Here is an 18,792-nt window from a genome sequence, read left to right on the forward strand (position 1 = left end):
GAATGTTCACCAAACCTTGTCTGCATTATCCTCTGATTGATGAATGTTCACCAACCTTTGCCTGCAGCATCCTAAATGGACATTTCTGTGTTTTGTTCAAGTAGGTCAGCTTGACTGCCTTCAGAGGCCTGCACAACTTAAAATAGAAAATGTTTTAAATAACATGTATGTTCATTTAAATTGAAATAGAAAAAACAACAACCATATTCTGTTGACATTATACTTTACCAGCACATCTCTACTGTAAATGGTACAGCTTGCTTTATTTTCTGTGTAGATGAATTTTATTTTACCTTTATTTTTTCAGATTTCTACAGAACTTTCTTGTCAGATTCATATAAATGTGACCAACTTTGGAAAGAAAGATTGAAATCACAGTACTTGCAGAAGATAGATCCTAGTATGTACATTGTATTATATGTAGCAAGTTAATTTGCATGTTTTTTAATAAGTTATGGTCCATTATAATGAGTAAACATCTGAATCTGAAATAATGCTTGGATGGGCACTTGGGAACTTCTTCCAACATTTAACCCTTACCCTGCTGAATTTCTGTATCAGACTTGTCCATCTGTCAATTTGGACAATACCATTAACTGTTAAAAGGGATGCATAAGTTACTGACTGAAGGGCAAACAATGCAGATCATGATCAGACTGAACGGATGTCATTGTGCAGGCTGATCATGATCTGGACTGGTTGCAAAGGGATAATCAGTCGTGCTCAGCATGATAAGGATTAATGCCATGTGACATAAATTATGTCAGTGTAACATAAAAACATAACAAAACATAGGAAGCCATGCTGTGTCATATAAAAGATACACTAACATTAACTTACAACAGTTATTACAAGCAGTAACAATTTTTTACATGCAGCATGCATTTTGTCTTTTTGTACCACACTTATTCCTTAAAACCGCCACAGCCTAGAGATTAGGTACTTATAGCTCGAAATTTCCTTGAATTTTAAATATATAATTACCAGAATACAAAGTTTGAAAAAATTAGCTTGGGAAAGTATTTAAGCTGCAATATTCAGCAATCTTTCCTGTTTTGAGTGTAACAATATACTGTAAAATCTTTTAATTTTGTGGGCATGAAATTTTGTGGTTTTGTTCAAAACAGCAATTTCATGGGAATATGAATTTGTGGATTTTAACTTTTGAACATAAAATAAATGGGAATTTTACTTCATGGTTGGGATTAAATTTTGTGAATTGACTCAACCACGAAATGCCGAAAATTAGTCCCCCACAAATATTAATGATTTCACAGTACTCAGTACTGAAGACTTTAACTGCTATTTCTGATTAAAAAAAAATTACCTGAATATATAATTATGTTAAAATATTGTCCCATAAAATTCTACATACAAGTTGTATTACAACACAGGCATGTAAAAGTTGCAGAAAGTCTATTTAGTCCTCGCTTGAAGTTACATGTGTGTTGTCTTGTTACATAGCAAACTTTTTAGTAGTGCTACGTAAATTAGCTGCAATTGTATTTTCAGAAACATTTGGTATACAGCTGTTGGATAGTTTTGAAGAAACAAAGACACTGCATGCTGTTGACATCGACCTGGTAAATATTTTCCATTTATTATATTAGTTTTTTCTCCCCACCCAATTCCACCAATGTACTTTTATATTCTTACAATATTAAGGTGATCTTGGACAAAATGTAAAACACTTTTTATGCCCCCTGAAGTTGGGCACATTAAAGTCACACAGTGTCCGTCCGTCAGTGCATCCATGTAAATTCTTGTCCAGGCTGTAACTCTGCAATCCATAAAGAGATTTTTGAAATAACTTGGCATAAATGTTCACCATAATGAGACGACATGTTATGTGCAGGCTCCAATGTCAAGGTCACACTTAGAGGTCAAAGTTTAAAACAGGATCTGTTTTGTGTCCGGTCCATAACTCTGCCATTGATGAAGGGATTTTAAAATTACTTGGCATAAATGCTCAGGGGCATTTGTCACTAATAGTGAAAGCTCTTGTCTTACAATTTAAAATATGCAAGGTGTTAAAATCGTTTATAAAGCCTTGATTCCTTTATTTGCTTCATAGGTATGTATGCATGAAGAAGAAAGAACAAAAACAGCTTCTTATTTTATATCCTAAGCTTCTCTGAAGATCATTTTGAGCTCGACTATTCGAAAAATAGTAGAGCTACTCTACTCACCCTGGCGTCGACATCACTCCTTGGATAAAGTTTTGCATGCAAATACATATAGCTTTGAATCTTATTTTTTTTCTTTTTCTAGGTTAAAAAGCTAATGCAGATACTGGATTGATATTTAAACATTTAGGGTAACATTCTGGCTTTTGGGACAACAATTCGAACATTCGAGCATTGGCTGTCTTACAGACAGCTCTTGTTTGTAGATATACCTGGTTTGCTGTTGTTGTTTTTTTTTCAGAAATAATTTTGGGCATCTATTTTGTTTTCAGTTTGTGAACAAGATTCAAGACCTGCCATCTTCATTTACTTACCTGGTTAATGATGTTCTTCACAGGTATAATAAAATATCTCTACACTTTCTTGTTTATGTTGTTAGATTTTCTTTGTGTAAATAAAATTTGAATATTGATGAATTTATAGTAATTAGTAGAAAGATAGTATAAGTAGCTTCCGTACTACATTTTGGTGAGGCAGATAATTTAAGACACTGCCATTCTACGGAAGCCTATTGGGGCCGTTTTGACTTAGAACTTAGACTTTTTAACTTAGATCTTAGAAATTAGAATTTAGATCTTAAAACTTAGATCTTAGAACTTAGGTATTAGATTTCCCCATACACCCGGGAAAACGCCATATTGGATCCAGAAAGCCGGATGAATGGAGGTAAGACAATTTTAGTATTTCCATGAATACGAATTTGCTGAGATAAAGTTTGTTTATAGAGAAAGATTGAAACAGTTGAATTACCCAGAAGTTCTGTCCAATAATCAACTAATGAAAAGTTCTGTCTTCTGTGTGGTGTTCTTTGAGGGTAGTTACCTTGGGAAGGAAGACTGTTTCTGCTCAATATTTTACAAACCAATGACTTTAGGACCTTCAACGTTTATGGCTGGTCATGTTCTCTATGTGACCCCTATGGTATCTAAACTCACTGTGTAAAAGGTAAAGGTAACATTCACATCAGATAGAAAAACCATCAAACGTAGCGAAAAGATTGGTCATGGTCAGTGCATAAACGTTATTATTGTTTAGGCCACTAAATCAAAGGTTAAGGTTACTTAAGTCTCAAAAACAAAAGCCATTCCTGCTTTGGTAGATGACCCTAGTATGTTAAAGATCAAAGTCACAGTGACCTTGGAAAATTTCGTCAGACAGCACATCCTGGGGGTTGGGGTTCTGACACCTCTGTGTTGTTCTGACATCTCTTGTTATCATTGTCTATGACATCACATGTACTAAATGAAACATGTTTTTTTTTGCATTGTAGGAGGACGAAAACCAGAAATTACTGCTAAACAATCGCAAACGAAGGTTACAAAGTACAAGTTGCACATTGGCTGTGTGAACTACCAGAAAGGGAAGTTTCGACAAGTTACATCTAGATAAAGCGGTGGCACTCGAGAAGTTTTTTAATGAGAAGGACGTTTTACAGTGAAACAATTTTCGAAATGGCAAAACTGTTTTTCCCTCATGGCAAAAGCTGCTTTGGTTTGTTGTCAGAGATGGATGCTTGTTTAAGTACATTTAAGGGTGACAAGATTGAAGCATTTCATAACATTGATTGAAATAAGTGAAGTCTCCATGAACACTTCAGATCAAATGGAATTTATTCTTCTCAGTTTTATGTTCACCTTAGAACAAGGTCATTGGAAATAATTGCTGCCACCGATAAAAAAAGTTGAGGCCACTGAAGATGAATCAGCGACGAAAAGCACAATAATAAAGATGGAACAAAGATATACAATGTACTAGCAACAAATGCTGGTGATAACACACAAAATGTAGCACCTAAGTTAGATGAAGTAGTCATGTATTTTCCCCATGATATACATGGCTTTGAAGCAGCTTGAGATAAAGATACCGGTACATACTTGGTTCTTTGTGTGGTTACAAGGATTATCCCGGAAAATCCAGTGATTTAGTGGTACAGAGATGGTCAGGTTATAAATGTTCGATGAGATTTGCATACTAGTCTGCCCCAGACACAGATATACACTAGTCTGCCCCAGACACAGGCAGATAGTAGTCTGCCCCAGACACAGGAATATATCAATCTGCCACAGACACAGACATATACTAGTATGCCAGTATGCCCCAGACACAGACAAAAAAGTAGTCTTCCCCAGATACAGAATATATCAGTCTACCCCTGACACAGAGATATACCAGTATGCCCCAGACACCGACAGATAGTAGTCTGCCCCAGACACATACATACACCAGTCTGCCCCAGAGACAGACATATAACAGTATGCAACAGACACAGACATATAGTAGTCTGCCCCAGACACAGACATATACCAGTATGCCCCAGACACAGATAGATAGTAGTCTGCCCCAGACACAGACATATACCAGTCTGTCCCAAACAGACATATACCAGTACTCCCCAGACACAGATAGGTAGTAGACTGCCCAAGACACAGACATACACCAGTCTGCCCCAGAGACAGATATATATCAGTATACCCAAGACACAGACATATACCAGTCTGTTCCAGATACAGGCAGATAGTAGTCTGTTCCAGACACAGACATATACCAGTCTGCCCCAGACACAGACAGATAGTAGTCAGCTACAGACACAGACATACATCAGTCTGCCTCAGATACAGGCATATACCAGTCTGCCCCAGACACAAACATATACCAGTATGCCCATGACACAGACAGATAGTAGTCTGCCCCAGACACAGACATAAACCAGTCTGCCCCAGGCACAGACATGTACCAGTCTGCCCCAGACACAGACAGATACTAGTATGCAAAAGACTCAGACAGATAGTAGTCTGCCACAGAAGCAGATAATACATGTGCCCAAGAATCAGTCAGATACCAGTCTATCCCAGCCCAAGACAGTCACTAGGGAGGTGAAGACCTTATCTTCTGATGAGATATCAATTGCACATATTGATTTGCATGTATTTTCTTTGGAAATAAGATTGGAGAGGGATCATTTAGAAAGGTGTATAAAGGCAATTGGATTTGACACTGATATCGCTATCAAAAAAATGAAAGTTAAAAGAATGAGGTATTATAAGAAGCTTTGCGTGAAATTGTTGCACATAGCAGAATAAGACATCCCAACATTGCACTCATAATGGGTCTTGCAGTGGCCAAAGACCATCTGTATCTGAAAGTAGAATATGTTAAAAGTTTGAATCTTGATGATGTAATATTTAGTGAGGAAAGTCAGAAACTTGATATGGGCAAAAAGTATTCCATTTCATTGCAAATTGCGCAAGCTGTGGTACATCGGCATAACCAGAAACTGGCTATAATTCATCTTGACATCAAGCCAGAAAACATTATTTTTTCAGAGAATGCTGATGTTGTGAAACTGTGTGATATAGCTCTTTCAAAATTAAATACATTAAACAATACACTGACAACATTCGAAAATCAAAACGAACTTCAGCCCGGAACACCTGCCTACCAAGTACCTAAAATAATTTTGAACCACTCACCTGCTTGTAACAGCACTGATGTTTGGAGCTTGTCATGCATCATATCTGAGGTATTTTCAGAAGAGCAAGTATGGCCTCTAGAGGGAGATTCTCTGAAGGAAATCACTGAACTAATGGAAAAGAAGGAAACACTATACAGTCTCAGAAAAATGTTGGAAGATCAGGCTATTCCAAGAGTGGTAAACGTGGTCAGTCGTGGCCTGAATTACAACAGTGAAGAGCGGCATGCAGCTATTGAATTTATTGCAGAGTTTAAATCTAGATATATCTCAGTTGTATAGGCTCACATGAGCTTAGACTCATGTTAGATTTAACAATGTCTCATAGTTGATTGAAATTGTGTGTGATTTTAGCTCACCTGAGCCAAAAGCTCAAGGTGAGCTTTTGTGACCACACCATGACTGTCGTCCATCACAATCTTCTTCTTCCAAACAACTGGGCAAATTTACTCCAAACTTCACAGGAATGATCCTTGGGTGGCCCCCTTTAAAAATTGCCCAAAGAATTGAAATCCATGCAGAACTGTGATTGCCATGGCAACTGAAAGGAAAATCTTTAAATAACTTCTTCTCGGAAACTGTCAGCTTGATTTGAAAAATATTTTGTAAGAATGATCTTTGGATGACTCTACAAAAATTGCGCAAGCCGTTCTATTTCGATGAAAACATGACCGCTAGGGGCTGAACTTAGTCTCCTTATATGTCTCTATAGTAAACTTCAAAAATCTTCTTCAAAATCACTTGGTAGATTTACACCAAACTCTGGATCTTCATGAAATTTGGTCAGAATGTTTGTCTTTATGAAGTCTAGGTCAAGTTGAAATATGGGTCATCTGGGGTCAGAAACAAGGACAGTCGGTGAAATAAAAAAAAAAAACCCTTGTGTATGCAATAGGGCTGCATTTTACACTAAAATCTTCATGAAATTAAATCAGAATGTTTGGCTTGATGAAATCTATGTCAAGTTTGAATACGAGTCAGCCGGGGTCAAAAAGTAGGTCACCTGGTCAAACCAAAGTAAAACCTTGTGTATGCAATAGGGATTGGATTTTACACTAGATCTTCATGAAATTTTGTCAGAATGTTTGTCTTGATGAAATCTAGGTCAAGATCGATTATAAGTCACATGCTAGGTCATCCGGTCAATTTAAAAGAAAAACATTGCATATGGAATTAGTCCTGTCAAGGCTTTTCTTAGCACAAATTCTCCTCCAGTCACATTTTAGCAAGATTTTTCCAGGTGTTCTCAGGTGAGCGGCCTAGGACCAATTCGTTCTCTTGTCTTAATTTCTCAGTGCAATTTTGACAATGTTCCTTTGTTGTTTAAACATTGTAAGCATTTTTCTTTCTTACTTTTTAAAGTTTATAGAGTCTTATTGAAGTTTTATAAGTTTATCTGGTTTTATTAGCTCATTTCAGCTACATTAAAATTTGCTTGTTTGTTGTCCACTGTTCACAATTTCTCAAGCCGTAAAATGTGTCTATGTTGGTGTTTAAGCTCACCTGAGCTCAGTTTTTTTTGTTAGATTTAATGAGATTTTCTCTGGCAAGAGAAAGTATACTCATGCGTGTGTACACTTTCACAGTCATTTGATAGTTCTAAAGTTTGTCTCGTACAAAATGTGTACAAAAATAGTTGGCCTTATTTCTGATAACTTTATTTTTGACATTAAAATTTGTTTAGAAATGATTCGATTTCTGTTTTAATAAAGTTAAAAGTTGTTATTGATATATTTTGATTCCTTTGTTGTAATATCTCCACTAGTACGTTTTGTTACTGATAATCTAGGTTAATGATGACTGAGTCAGTCTTTTTAGGTAAAACAAATTGCATGCAAAAGTTTTTTCCCTTTCACTGCCAAAATCTCTACCAACATCAACAACAACAACAACAATATAAGGGTGATTTCTACCAAGAAAGGAAATATTACTTTTTTAGTCCGATTTCTCTATTTCTGAAGCGTCAGCCTCAAATATTCATACGGCATTATCTTCACTTAACACATTGAAAGGTACAGCAACGGAAAAAAAACTGTCAACCAAACATATGTACTGACCTGTCTATATACCAAGCAAACTCAACGTATATACTGGCCTAGTGTATAGCAACGATGGTCTGCCTGTATACCCATTTTTGTTTTTACCCAAGGATACCCAGATAGAACTGCATTTATACCTGGGGTACACCGGTGGCATGTATTTATACCTAGGATATATATTTAAGAGAGAAAGTGCGGAAGTTGGAAGTCAGGAAGTGTGGAAGTTAGAAGTGAAGTGCGGAAGTTAGAAGAGGGAAGTAAAAAGTCAAGAAATCGGAAGTAAGAAGTGTGGAAGTTGAAAATCAGAAGTCGGAAGTCAGGAAGTTGGAAGTCAGAAGTTTGGAAGTTAGAAGTGCAGAAGTTAGAAGAGGGAAGTAAGAAGTCAAAAAGTCGGAAGTAAGAAGTGTGTAAGTTGGAAATCAGAAGTCGAAAGTCAGGAAGTTGGAAGTCAGAAGTGCGGAAGTTAGAAGTCAGAAGTGTGGAAGTTAGAAGTAGGAAGTCAAGAAGTTGGAAGTGAGAAGTGTGGAAGTTGGAAATCAGAAGTCGGAAGTCAGAAAGTTGGAAGTCAGAAGTGTGGAAGTTAGAAGTCAGAAGTGCGGAAGTTAGAAGTAGGAAGTCAAGAAGTTGGAAGTGAGAAGTGCAAAAATTAGAAGTCAGAAGTTGGAAGTACGGAAATCAATTGTCCCTCCAGGGCTTCCGTACTACAGTGCCTTTTCAAGAGCTGTTGACCTGCATGGTCTGCCATACTTAATGTCCAAAAAGCGGACCAAACATCGGGTAAAAACTGTCGAAAAACTATGAAACTGCAACTGTGCACAGCTGAACTAAACCACAGTAAACCTGCGAAAACTGGAAACACGTGAGAATTAGTTGCTTTAAGTATTTATTTTTGCGATGAAAATTAAAAACATTTGTAGGCCTATATGAAATGTGAATTTAACACTAAATCCTCCATAGCGATAGTGTTATTTTAAACGACAGCGGATCTAGGTTTCGGCGTTTCTGAGTTCAACAATTGATTTGTTTTAATTTGTCTAATTACAATCTCAGATTTTTTTTTTCAATGTGAAGTTGCCTACAATTCATAGGCTTTGAGCTATAACAATTTGTACCGACAAAGTCAGACTAGCAGACGACAATATTTTCCGTAACAGCTTCCGAGTACTTACGGATAACGGCGGAAGAAGCCGGAATTTTTTAAGAAATGTTCACTGTACACACTAAAATGCAAAAAGGACCAAACAAACCATTATAAAATTTAAAACAAATTACACATAACGAAAATTGAATAATTTTTCTACATTTTTAGGGGTATCGATTTTTTGATTATTTGCTGAAAATATCTCATTTTATCTGTTATATTTGAAAAAGTCAGTTTTTTTTTACCCGTTTCCTACAGAGTCTATATGAACTGAGGTGGGTCTGTTTAAAGTCAAAAAGGACCAACCAAATATTAAAATATTTTTTAAAAAAAATATTCATAATATCCGGAATAAATTAAACTTTAATTTGTGGGGTATCGAATTTTTGGTTTCCAAATAGAACTTTTTCTATTTAAGTATTTTTTTCCTTCTTTGTTTATATAGGCAAATTTATCGATTTTCCGATAGATCGATGTTACTAAAAGTTGGTAATGCTTTCTGAGCGCTGGAGTTTTTATGTGGAAGACAACCCTGGGTTAGACGAGCTTAACTGTATAGCCATACACATATTTTAAGTGTAGTACCATCCGCTTGTATATGACTGAAAACTTGTTGAAAACGGTCGTTAAACTAAAGAAAACAAAATTAAAAACATCAAAAAATAGAATTTGAATATTTACCTTGTTCTTTCTCTTCCGGCCCTCACTGTGTTTTCCTGTAAATTCGCGCTTTTTATATTTCTAACATCTAAGCTCTAAGTTCTAAGGTCTAAGGTTTAAGTTCTAAGTCATAACTTCTAACTTCTAATTGTTTTCATCCAAGTTCTAACTCAAAACGGCCCTATTAGGCTTCCGTAAAAATGTCTGTTTTCGATTCTGAATTATTTCAAACTATTTTCAGTGGTTTGATTATTACACAATGAACACTATAGAATAAAATGATACTGTTCGGTTTAAATTGTTTCAGAAAAAAAGTATTTCGCTGTATTTCCCCTTTGTATATAAATACTTCTATTTATCATGTTTATGATTATTCGCATATTTTAAGTTTGTATCATTTTAGATCTATATATAAATATAGTCTGGTTCCCGTCGTACAGCTACGCAAAGTACGCTAGTGACGTAGGGGCAGATAACCAGACTATATAGTAGTTACATAAACAAGCATGTCAAGGCTATCGATTTGTTTACTATCACCGCCACGCACACTAGAACATACTAGAACTCTCTCAGCTGGAACGTTCTACTTCTGTCGCGGAAATTCCGATAGCCTATTAATACGCTCGCGGGTCCACTCTAAATACAAAATAAAGGTTGGAGACAGAGAAAAAAATAAATTTAAAAATGGCTTGGAAACTTGTACCAATATGGTCTGGTAATTTTGATTTCTTTGGCCGTCAGAGGGATTTATTCTCCGACTGGCTCGAGCACTTTGATGATGACTGGCGCGCAGTTACTTTTAATGATTCGCTACGGAGATTCGACCGGGAACTGGATAGAGTCCGGAGGGAGCTGTACAAAATGGATGCCAAGCCATCTATACTGAATGTTGAGCAACCCTTTATAACAGGTAGGTGATATTTCTTATCCATCTTTCATTATAGATTCTAATTGAGAGACGATTATTTTTTTTCTTTGAGTTGTAACGGCAATAGCCGTATAACAGATAGGTGGTTATTTTTTTTATTTAGAATTAAATTACTGTATACTTTTTCATATCATTCTTTTACTTGCCTGCAAGTAGACATTCTGACATACGTTTAAAATTTTATTTTTCATAATGTCAACAAATGAAATTCGAGGCTTTCCTCTGCTGACTAGGTCAGTGTGGTTGTAATAACGAAACTATTATTGTTCTGAGTAAAAAAAAAAAAAAAAAAAAAAAAAAAATTTGGGAAGTGTGTTAGGTTGTGGATTTTAAACTGAAAATAAGAAAATGTCCAAAGCTTCCCTGTACACCCTAAATCAGCGCATATATAAACAATCAATGAACAATAGCTTGGAGAGAAAATAATGAATTTCTATTAAAAGCTTAATGTTTTGGAAAGAATAGCTGTTTTCTGTCTGACATACAAAGATAAAAAACTATTAGATTTTAATTTTTAATTTGAACAGCTAACCGCTATGGATTTTTGGATTTGCAAACTTTTAGAGAAAAAAGGCTATCAAACATATATGATCGCCGAATTTTTATTTCATTATGGGTAGAAGTACTTGTCTTATGCCATTAACACAAGTAAAGGAAGTCAGTACCTTCAAGCTATTTTTTTTCAATTCCTGTTTGATTTTTTTTTCAGATCCTTCCGGCAACAGAAAGCTTTCACTCCGTTTTGATTGTAGTCAGTTCAAACCAGAGGAGATTACGGTAAAAACCTTGGACAACAAGCTTAATGTTCATGCCAAGCACATTGAGGAAGGGAAAGGGCGGAAGAGTTACCAGGAGTTTACCAGAGAATACACACTTCCGGAAAATGTAGATCCAAAGCAGTTGAAGTCGCATCTATCTTCTGACGGTGTTCTGGAGATCGAGGCTCCGGCGCCAAAAGCTGTTGAGGCTCCTAAAGAGGTTTTGATTCCTATCGAACATCTTCATAGCAAGGAGAACTCTGACAAGGGAGATAAAAAGTAAATCAACAGTTGTGGTCATTGTTCATGTTGAGAAAAGACTTACTATGTTGTAGGACATTAAGAGAATGTTTAAGTTTTGTTACTGATTACCTTAGCTTACAAGATTGTAACATTTAATGTCTATCGATGAGATTTGTATCACCTAGGTGTTTTTTATTTCTTTTACCTGCTCTTTTTTGTCTGTTTTTCCACTAATTAAAAACAAGACACATTCCATAAAGTTGATGTTCACAAAAACGTAGTTTTGTTTTGTTTTATGTCAAAATTTAAGTACTTGAAAGAACGTTATACGAATTAAACCCTGCACCCGAAAGTAATTAATCTGGATGAAGCTTAAGAAATGGTTCTAATTCATATTATCTCATAAATTGTTCATGTCCCCAGTTCCCAAGCAAAAACTTTCCATGCCCACAAAATCTGTTTCTGTATGCTACATGACATGATGATAATGATGAGATACTATTCTGTCGCCAGTATATTGCATGGAAAATACTGTAGAAGTTCCTTGAGTCAGTGCCTACATAGTCAGTGTTTATGATTGGCTTTGTTAGTGACCTTCTACGGAAGAAATATAGGGTCAGACTGTTAAGTGAATGGGGGAGGGTTAGCCGAGTCCAAATATTTAACATACTATCCCGACAGATTTCCATTAACTCATGTAATTGATGTGTTTTACCGTTCACTTATTTTCAACCTAGAACGACATCGGAACGAAATCTACTGACCTTCTACAGAAACATACAGAGTCACCATGTGACCTAATTTTAACCAGTGAAAATGCTGAAATCTTATGGGACGTAAAACAAAGAGCTGATAGCTGTATCTTCAGATAATACACTAGTACTGATTTGATAAGCTACATTTTGCAATGATAATGGAGATTCTATTATATAACCATTAGAGTATATTGCATATAAGTTTATGAAAGAATTCCTGTAGTCAAATAATCAAGAAGTTAAAGGGTCTGAACCTCTCGGAATAATGCGTAAATTATGTCTGGCTTGATCAAGAGGATAGATAGTGTAACATTTGAAAACTAAACCTGTACTAAGTGTGTACATATAGGCTAGGCTACCAAAATGATGAAGTATGTGCCATTTTCAAGTCTAGCTATTCTACTCGCCCTGGCGCCGGTGTAATGAAGTATTTTGACCCCCATAGAATAATGACCCCCCGGTCATTATTCTATAGAAAAAGTGACCCCCGGTCATAGTATTATGACCTCCAGATCATAGTACTATGACTCCCCCACGTGAAGTAAACTGAACATCACGAAGAATATTGACTCCCATAAAAAAACGACCCCCGGTCATTTGGTCAAATTTAGTGACAACTCGTGTATCTAAGGCCTAATTGCTGCATTTTATGCCCCCACTCGGGGGGAGGGGGCATATAGATTTGCCCTTGTCCATCCGTCCGTCCGTCCGTCCTTCCGTTTGACCATTAGCCCCAGATACCATCACTTGACACAGAAATCAGAGCATTCCGCAACGGGAAAATGGATTCTATTTCTAGACGCTGTATCTTGGTGTAGACATTTTTTCAGGAAAATAACAATTCACAATACGTTCACAAAACACACCAGTGTCAATAATCCCTGCAAACTTCGGTATGAAGTAATTCTTCAGAAGAAAACTGCACAAGAAACTGCTAGCATAAAACTTAGTATTAATAGAAGTTGCAATACTTAGCAGTGGCAGTAAAGTACGGTAGCGGCAACAATAGAACGTAGTAGTAGTATTTAGTAGTAGTAGTAGTAGTAGTGGCAGTGGTAGTCGCAGCAGCAGCAGCAGCAGCAGCAGCAGCAGAGGAATAAGTGATAGCAACAACAGCAGCAGGAGAAGAAGAGATAGATGTACAAGACGTATTAGTGGAAGCAGGTATAGTAGTATCAGTAGTAGCAGTTGTAGTAGTAGTAGAAGAAAAAGTAGTAGTAGTAGTAGTAGAAGACGAAGAAGTACATGTAGTAATAGCAGTAGAAGTAGCGGCACCAGTAGTAGTAGTAGTACAATCAAAATGTTAACTATTGGCAATGGAGGGTATTAGAGTTGTAGATCTAGTAAAATTGTCTGTAAGGTTTGTTGGGGATCACTTTTTAATAGATATTATCGTCGAAAGTCTTTTTAGGAGCCGGTGTTTTACACGGAAAGAGTAACTTTTTTAAATAGAATAATGTCCGGGAATCGATATTGTATGAGAGTTCGAATGTAGTAATTTCGGCAGTGAGTATTTTACATGGAAGGAGTCACTTTTTCTATAGAATAATAACCGGGGTCGTTATTCTATGAGATTCGAAGGGAGTCATCTTTAGGGAGTCAGTATTTTACTTGGAGGGGTCAGTTTTTCTATAGAATAATGGCCGGGGGGTCGTTATTCTATAGAGTTTTCAAAGGGAGTCAGTTTTTTATAAGGGGAGTCAATATTTTACAGGAAAGGAGTCACATTTTCTATAGAATAATGACCGGGGGGTCGTTATTCTATGGGGGTCGAAATACTTCATTACACCGGCGTCACACTTTGGTTAAAGTTTTGCAGTTTTGCTTGCAAGTATATATAAGTATCATTTAAAGGCACATATCTTTGAAACTTATTTTTTGTGGAGATAACGCATGTTTGTTCGTGTTATAACATCTGCAGAATCCCAAGGATTCTGAAGATGTCATAACAAAAAGAACAGGCGCTAACGCTATTCTAGCATAAGTCGTGTAAAACCAAGAAAATAAATACATTGTCCCTCAACGTCATTAAATTTCAATGAAATGCGCGGTAAAGTCTTTTCACGTTGACGTCATTTCCTTTTGAATCATTCGTTTTTGGGCCGTAATACGTTTGCACTTAACCTTCGCGCAGGAATATTGTCAAACAATCTACTGTACCGATAAGGGGAAGTAACACTGTGTTGGAGTGTGGTTTGCACTTTGCCACGGAACGCGCAAATATAAAAAGGTGTTATAACAGCATCTCTCTGCTAACACATGTATTCTCTAATTGTCCCTCAACGTCATTAAATTTCCATGAAATGCGCAGTTAAATCTACGTTGTTGTTTTTTTTATGTTGACGTCATTTCCTTTTGAATCATCCGTTTTGAGGCCGTAATACGTTTACCCTTTGCCACGAAACGCGCATATGAGCCGTGCCATGAGAAAACCAACATAGTGGCTTTGCACCCGCGCAGTCTGGTCAGGATCCATGCTGTTCGCTATCAGTATCTCTAATTCCAATAGGTTTTGAAAGCGATCAGCATGGATCCTGACCAGACTGTGCGGATGCGCAGGCTGGTCTGGATCCATGCTGGTCGCAAAGCCACTATGTTGGTTGTCCCATGGCGCGGCTCATATAAAAAAGGTTTTATAACAGCACGTGAGCGCGAGAATCTCTGTTAACATACGTTTTCTCTCCTGTTAAAACACACCCTTAAAGTGACAATAACAGCAGTTTTATGCTAGAATACTTTTTCTACGTCAATTACCAACATCACTAGGTCAAGTTCCATAACTCCTGACATGTTTTCGGCCAAATTATGTCCCCTTTTGGACTTAGAAAATCCTGATTAAGTTTTACTTGCAAGTTACTAGATCTATATCCAAAACTAAATTTATGGATAATGCATGTTTTTTCTTGCACATCGGACTGGCATTTCCGGTGATTTTACCCATGGCGGCAAAACCCATCTGGCACCCCCCCCCCCCCCCCCCCCCCCCCACATGACTCTCGTGCTGTTAATGACAACTAGCGGTTCACGCACTGATATTATATTGTTTATGTAAAAATACGAAAAAAGCAGGTACCTTGATAGTTTCTCTCCGTTCCTTATAGTATATTTCTCGATTCAAAATACGTTAGTTTATCGGAAGAACATAACGTTACACTACAAATGATAAAACTAAAGTGGAACTTTGTTATTGTGCGTAACGCAAAACATCATGACATCACTTCTGCTTACGGACGTTAATTTCCCGCGCTCTACTATAAGAAAGAGTGTTGCAAAGAAAGTATTCCTAACGGTTATTTGTAAAAATATGCAAGAAAAATAATCTGCCAGAATAAAACGCTAACATGTATACGATATGCAAGAAAAAATATCAGCCATGTGTTTACGAATCGGATGGAAATATCTATCCCTCGGCCACCTGCGCATGGGCGGTAATTCGGCAAGCCTCATTACCGCCCAATGCGCAGGTGCCCTCGGGACGGATATTTCTATCCGATTCGTAAACACATGACAGATATTATTATTCCATGTCAAAACATCTACAGAATCTAATAATATCACGAAAAGAACATGCACTAACACTATTCTAGAATAAAACGCGTAAAAACAGGTAAATAGAGGATATTAATTCTGTTTGTTTTGAGTGAATATTGAATATATCTAACTGAAAATTGAGAAAATGTCAAATATTTTCACGAGCGCGTAGCACGAGTGAAAATTTTCTCACTTCGAGGTGAGATAAATTCCACATTCACTCCAAACAAACAAATTTCCTTTTTATTTTAAGCTTAATTACGTTGAGATGTGCATTTTGCGACAAATTTTGATCTCAGGGCGGGAAACAGATGCACCTTAACAGACATGACGTCAGAAGTGTCGTGACGTTAGTAAGACGCACACAACAAAAAGTTCCATTTTATGTTTTGCTGCATAACGTTATGAAGTGCTCATGAAGTAAAATGATATGAATCGGGAAATATACTATAAAAAACACTAAAAGTACGAAAAGTACTACAATTTTTCTGTTTTAAGCAAATAATTTAAAATTTATACACGATGTAGTTCTACAAGTAGATTGTAGCATAAAGTATATCACAGTGAGTGATATGGTTTATATCTCATTGATAAAACACAGTATTTCATCAGTTAGCATAAAATAAATAGAGGATATTTGTTTGTTTCAGTGAAATATCAATTTTATTTTACAAGTGAGCATCAAAAACTGATATTTTCACGAGTGGCTTAGGCCACGGGTGAAAAAGACTTTTTTTGGTGCTCAAGTCCTATAACTCTGGTTTGTATTTTGGGTAAATTATGCCCCCTTTTGAACTTGGTTTTCTCAAAAACTAATGCAGCTACTGGATTTAAACTCTAGAATTACTTACACTTAGGGTAAATGTTCCTGCTTCCAATAGTCGAGCATTGGCTGTCTTACAGTGATCCAGATAGCGTAGTTAACCACTTCTGTGCCAAGGGCCGATTTTGGGCCGATGTTGTTTACTAGGTTGAGTGCCAAGGGTCGATTTGGGCCGATCTAAACTGAACATTTACCCCGTTAATTTGATGTCAGTGTTATTATTTTCCAAGCAGATATACATACTATTGTCTCTATGGAAATGAAAACATAACAATCTTACTGGCATATTATGACGTCATTTTCGAGTTGACGTCACTTTAAAGACGTTAACGTATCAAAAGTTCCCGCCGAAATAATAAATACCTATCGTTGGTTTGGGTGTTGTACGACTGACCGAAGAAACGTGATAAAATGACTACAACGCACGTTTTGCGAGAAGAAATATTCAATTGAAATGTTTTTTATTCAGTAAATCGAAATACAATGAACAAATTACTAAATATTATGTTGATAGTACTTGTTCAGCCTAGCAAACCATTTAAAAACTAAGATATTTCCTAATAAAAAGTCGAACAAAGTTCTATTGAATCAAACTGGAGGCATAAAATATTTTACTGAAAAAGTCCTTTTCACGCTCTGTGTAAGGAACTTCCAAGTGTCGTGCACTGCCTTTGAAATGTCTCGACAGTTTAACAAACTTGTAACCTATATCTTTCATAAAATCGTGATATTTTACAGATATAAAAAATAATTGTGATCCTGAAATAAAGTAATACTTTGCAAGATTTTATTGTTAGGGTGCCTTCAGCTTGAGTAATGTTTACATTAATCTGAATCTAGAGAATGTTTACAGTTAGACCCCATTGAATTGTGTTTAGGGTTCTCATTGGCAGAGTGATAAAGGTCACTGACTTCGAATCACTTGACCTTCACCGTCGCTGGTTCGTTAGGGTGTTGAATTATTATATGTGAGGAAGCATCCGGCTGGCAAACGGAAGGTCAACGGTTCTAGAGAGTCGCCACATGACATACAATTATGTCGATCTGACTTTAAAAACCAAACAACATTTTATTTCGTTTTTAATATAATATGATTATACTTCATATCTCGAAGGAGACTGAATCAATATTCAAATAATTTGAACTGTATAAATAAGTGTGCGACTGTTCGAGACATTCCCCGTACGGTACCGATGCGATAAAAATACACTACACATCCAATGAAGTATGTAAATAATACTAAATATATATAAATGTGCGTGTTGTAATTAGTTTATAAAGATATCATAATCATTGCCGGTGTTGAAAAAAATGAAATCAAACAACGCATACAACGCGCACTCAAGTACAGACAAACAAATAAAAATATAGTTTTACCTATAATAGTTGAAACGATGTCGATATGAAAACAAAAGAACTTTTAATTAAACTATGGTGTGTTTAGATATTGAATACTATTAGGATAATTAGGATATTTTCAAACTTATGTTGTTGTTTTTTTTAAATGAACGACGGAACACAGTTTCTACATTCATCTTTATCGTACAATGTATTGTTTATTTGTTTTATTTTTTTGTGTGATTCATTTCCCTTTCATGGCTCTTTTTGAAATATAGAAAAGTAACGTTCACATTTTTAGTTGCACGCGTGTTTCCATAGTAGAGGGAAAGCCGAGTTAAGAGTAAAAAGTAGATTTTTAGGCTCACATTATAGTTACATTGTAACACCTCAGTACGTGAACTTTTATTTTTAAAAATAGAGAAGTCACACATGATATGCGCAACGCAATTTGCCTTTTCTTGCATGCTGGACAGGATTTTCCCGTGTTTTTGTCGGTGTTGGAAAAAACCTTCTTGCATACCAGACAGGTTTGCCGGTGCTGGAAAAACTCGTCATACACTTCGGGGTAAGTTCACATCGAAGCTCTAGGGTAGAGTAGAGACTGACACTGTACTGGATAACCCACTTGAACGGTATAAGTTAGTACACCATCGTATCTTCCCTGCTGAAGACCTGAACTCCGCAAACTCCATGGCGAGGTAGGGTTTACTGGTTCCTTGCTTTTATCACAGCGCTCAGTGTGCAGGGAAAAAGTCTTACATACTTCCACGGCCCAATTTTTGATTGGTCAGTTACTTTACTGGTGGGGTAACTATCATTTACACAACAGCCTACCCTTCCCTAGAGCTCCGATGTGAACTTACCCTCGGGGTTTAAGATGACTCACATACTGTAATTTATGAATGAATGCGTAAATTC

General features: G+C 36.5%; 2 protein-coding genes across 2 annotated transcripts in view; both read left to right on the plus strand.

The window, feature by feature from the left end:
* LOC123566391 (uncharacterized) overlaps positions 1-18,792 on the plus strand; it is a 45,200-nt gene that overhangs the window by 757 nt on the left and 25,651 nt on the right. The window contains exons 2-4 of the mRNA XM_053549928.1: positions 308-400; positions 1,513-1,583; positions 2,459-2,523. Coding sequence (XP_053405903.1) covers positions 308-400; positions 1,513-1,583; positions 2,459-2,523 — 229 coding nt within the window. The remainder of the gene's footprint in view (positions 1-307; positions 401-1,512; positions 1,584-2,458; positions 2,524-18,792) is intronic.
* Positions 10,113-11,704, plus strand: LOC123566394 (heat shock protein beta-1-like). Its single transcript, XM_045360429.2, has 2 exons — positions 10,113-10,405; positions 11,133-11,704. The coding sequence occupies exons 1-2, from the start codon at positions 10,180-10,182 to the stop codon at positions 11,462-11,464; spliced, it is 558 nt and encodes a 185-aa protein (XP_045216364.1). The 5' UTR covers positions 10,113-10,179; the 3' UTR covers positions 11,465-11,704.

This window comes from Mercenaria mercenaria, chromosome 8 (genome assembly GCF_021730395.1).
Source record: "Mercenaria mercenaria strain notata chromosome 8, MADL_Memer_1, whole genome shotgun sequence".
Lineage (NCBI taxonomy): Eukaryota > Metazoa > Mollusca > Bivalvia > Venerida > Veneridae > Mercenaria > Mercenaria mercenaria.

Excerpts from the sequence above, each read along its gene's own strand:
- LOC123566394 (XM_045360429.2), top strand. The coding sequence starts at position 10,180 with ATGGCTTGGAAACTTGTACCAATATGGTCTGGTAATTTTGATTTCTTT. Across the intron at positions 10,406-11,132 it reads TGAGCAACCCTTTATAACAG|ATCCTTCCGGCAACAGAAAG; the intron begins GTAGGTGATATT and ends TTTTTTTTTCAG.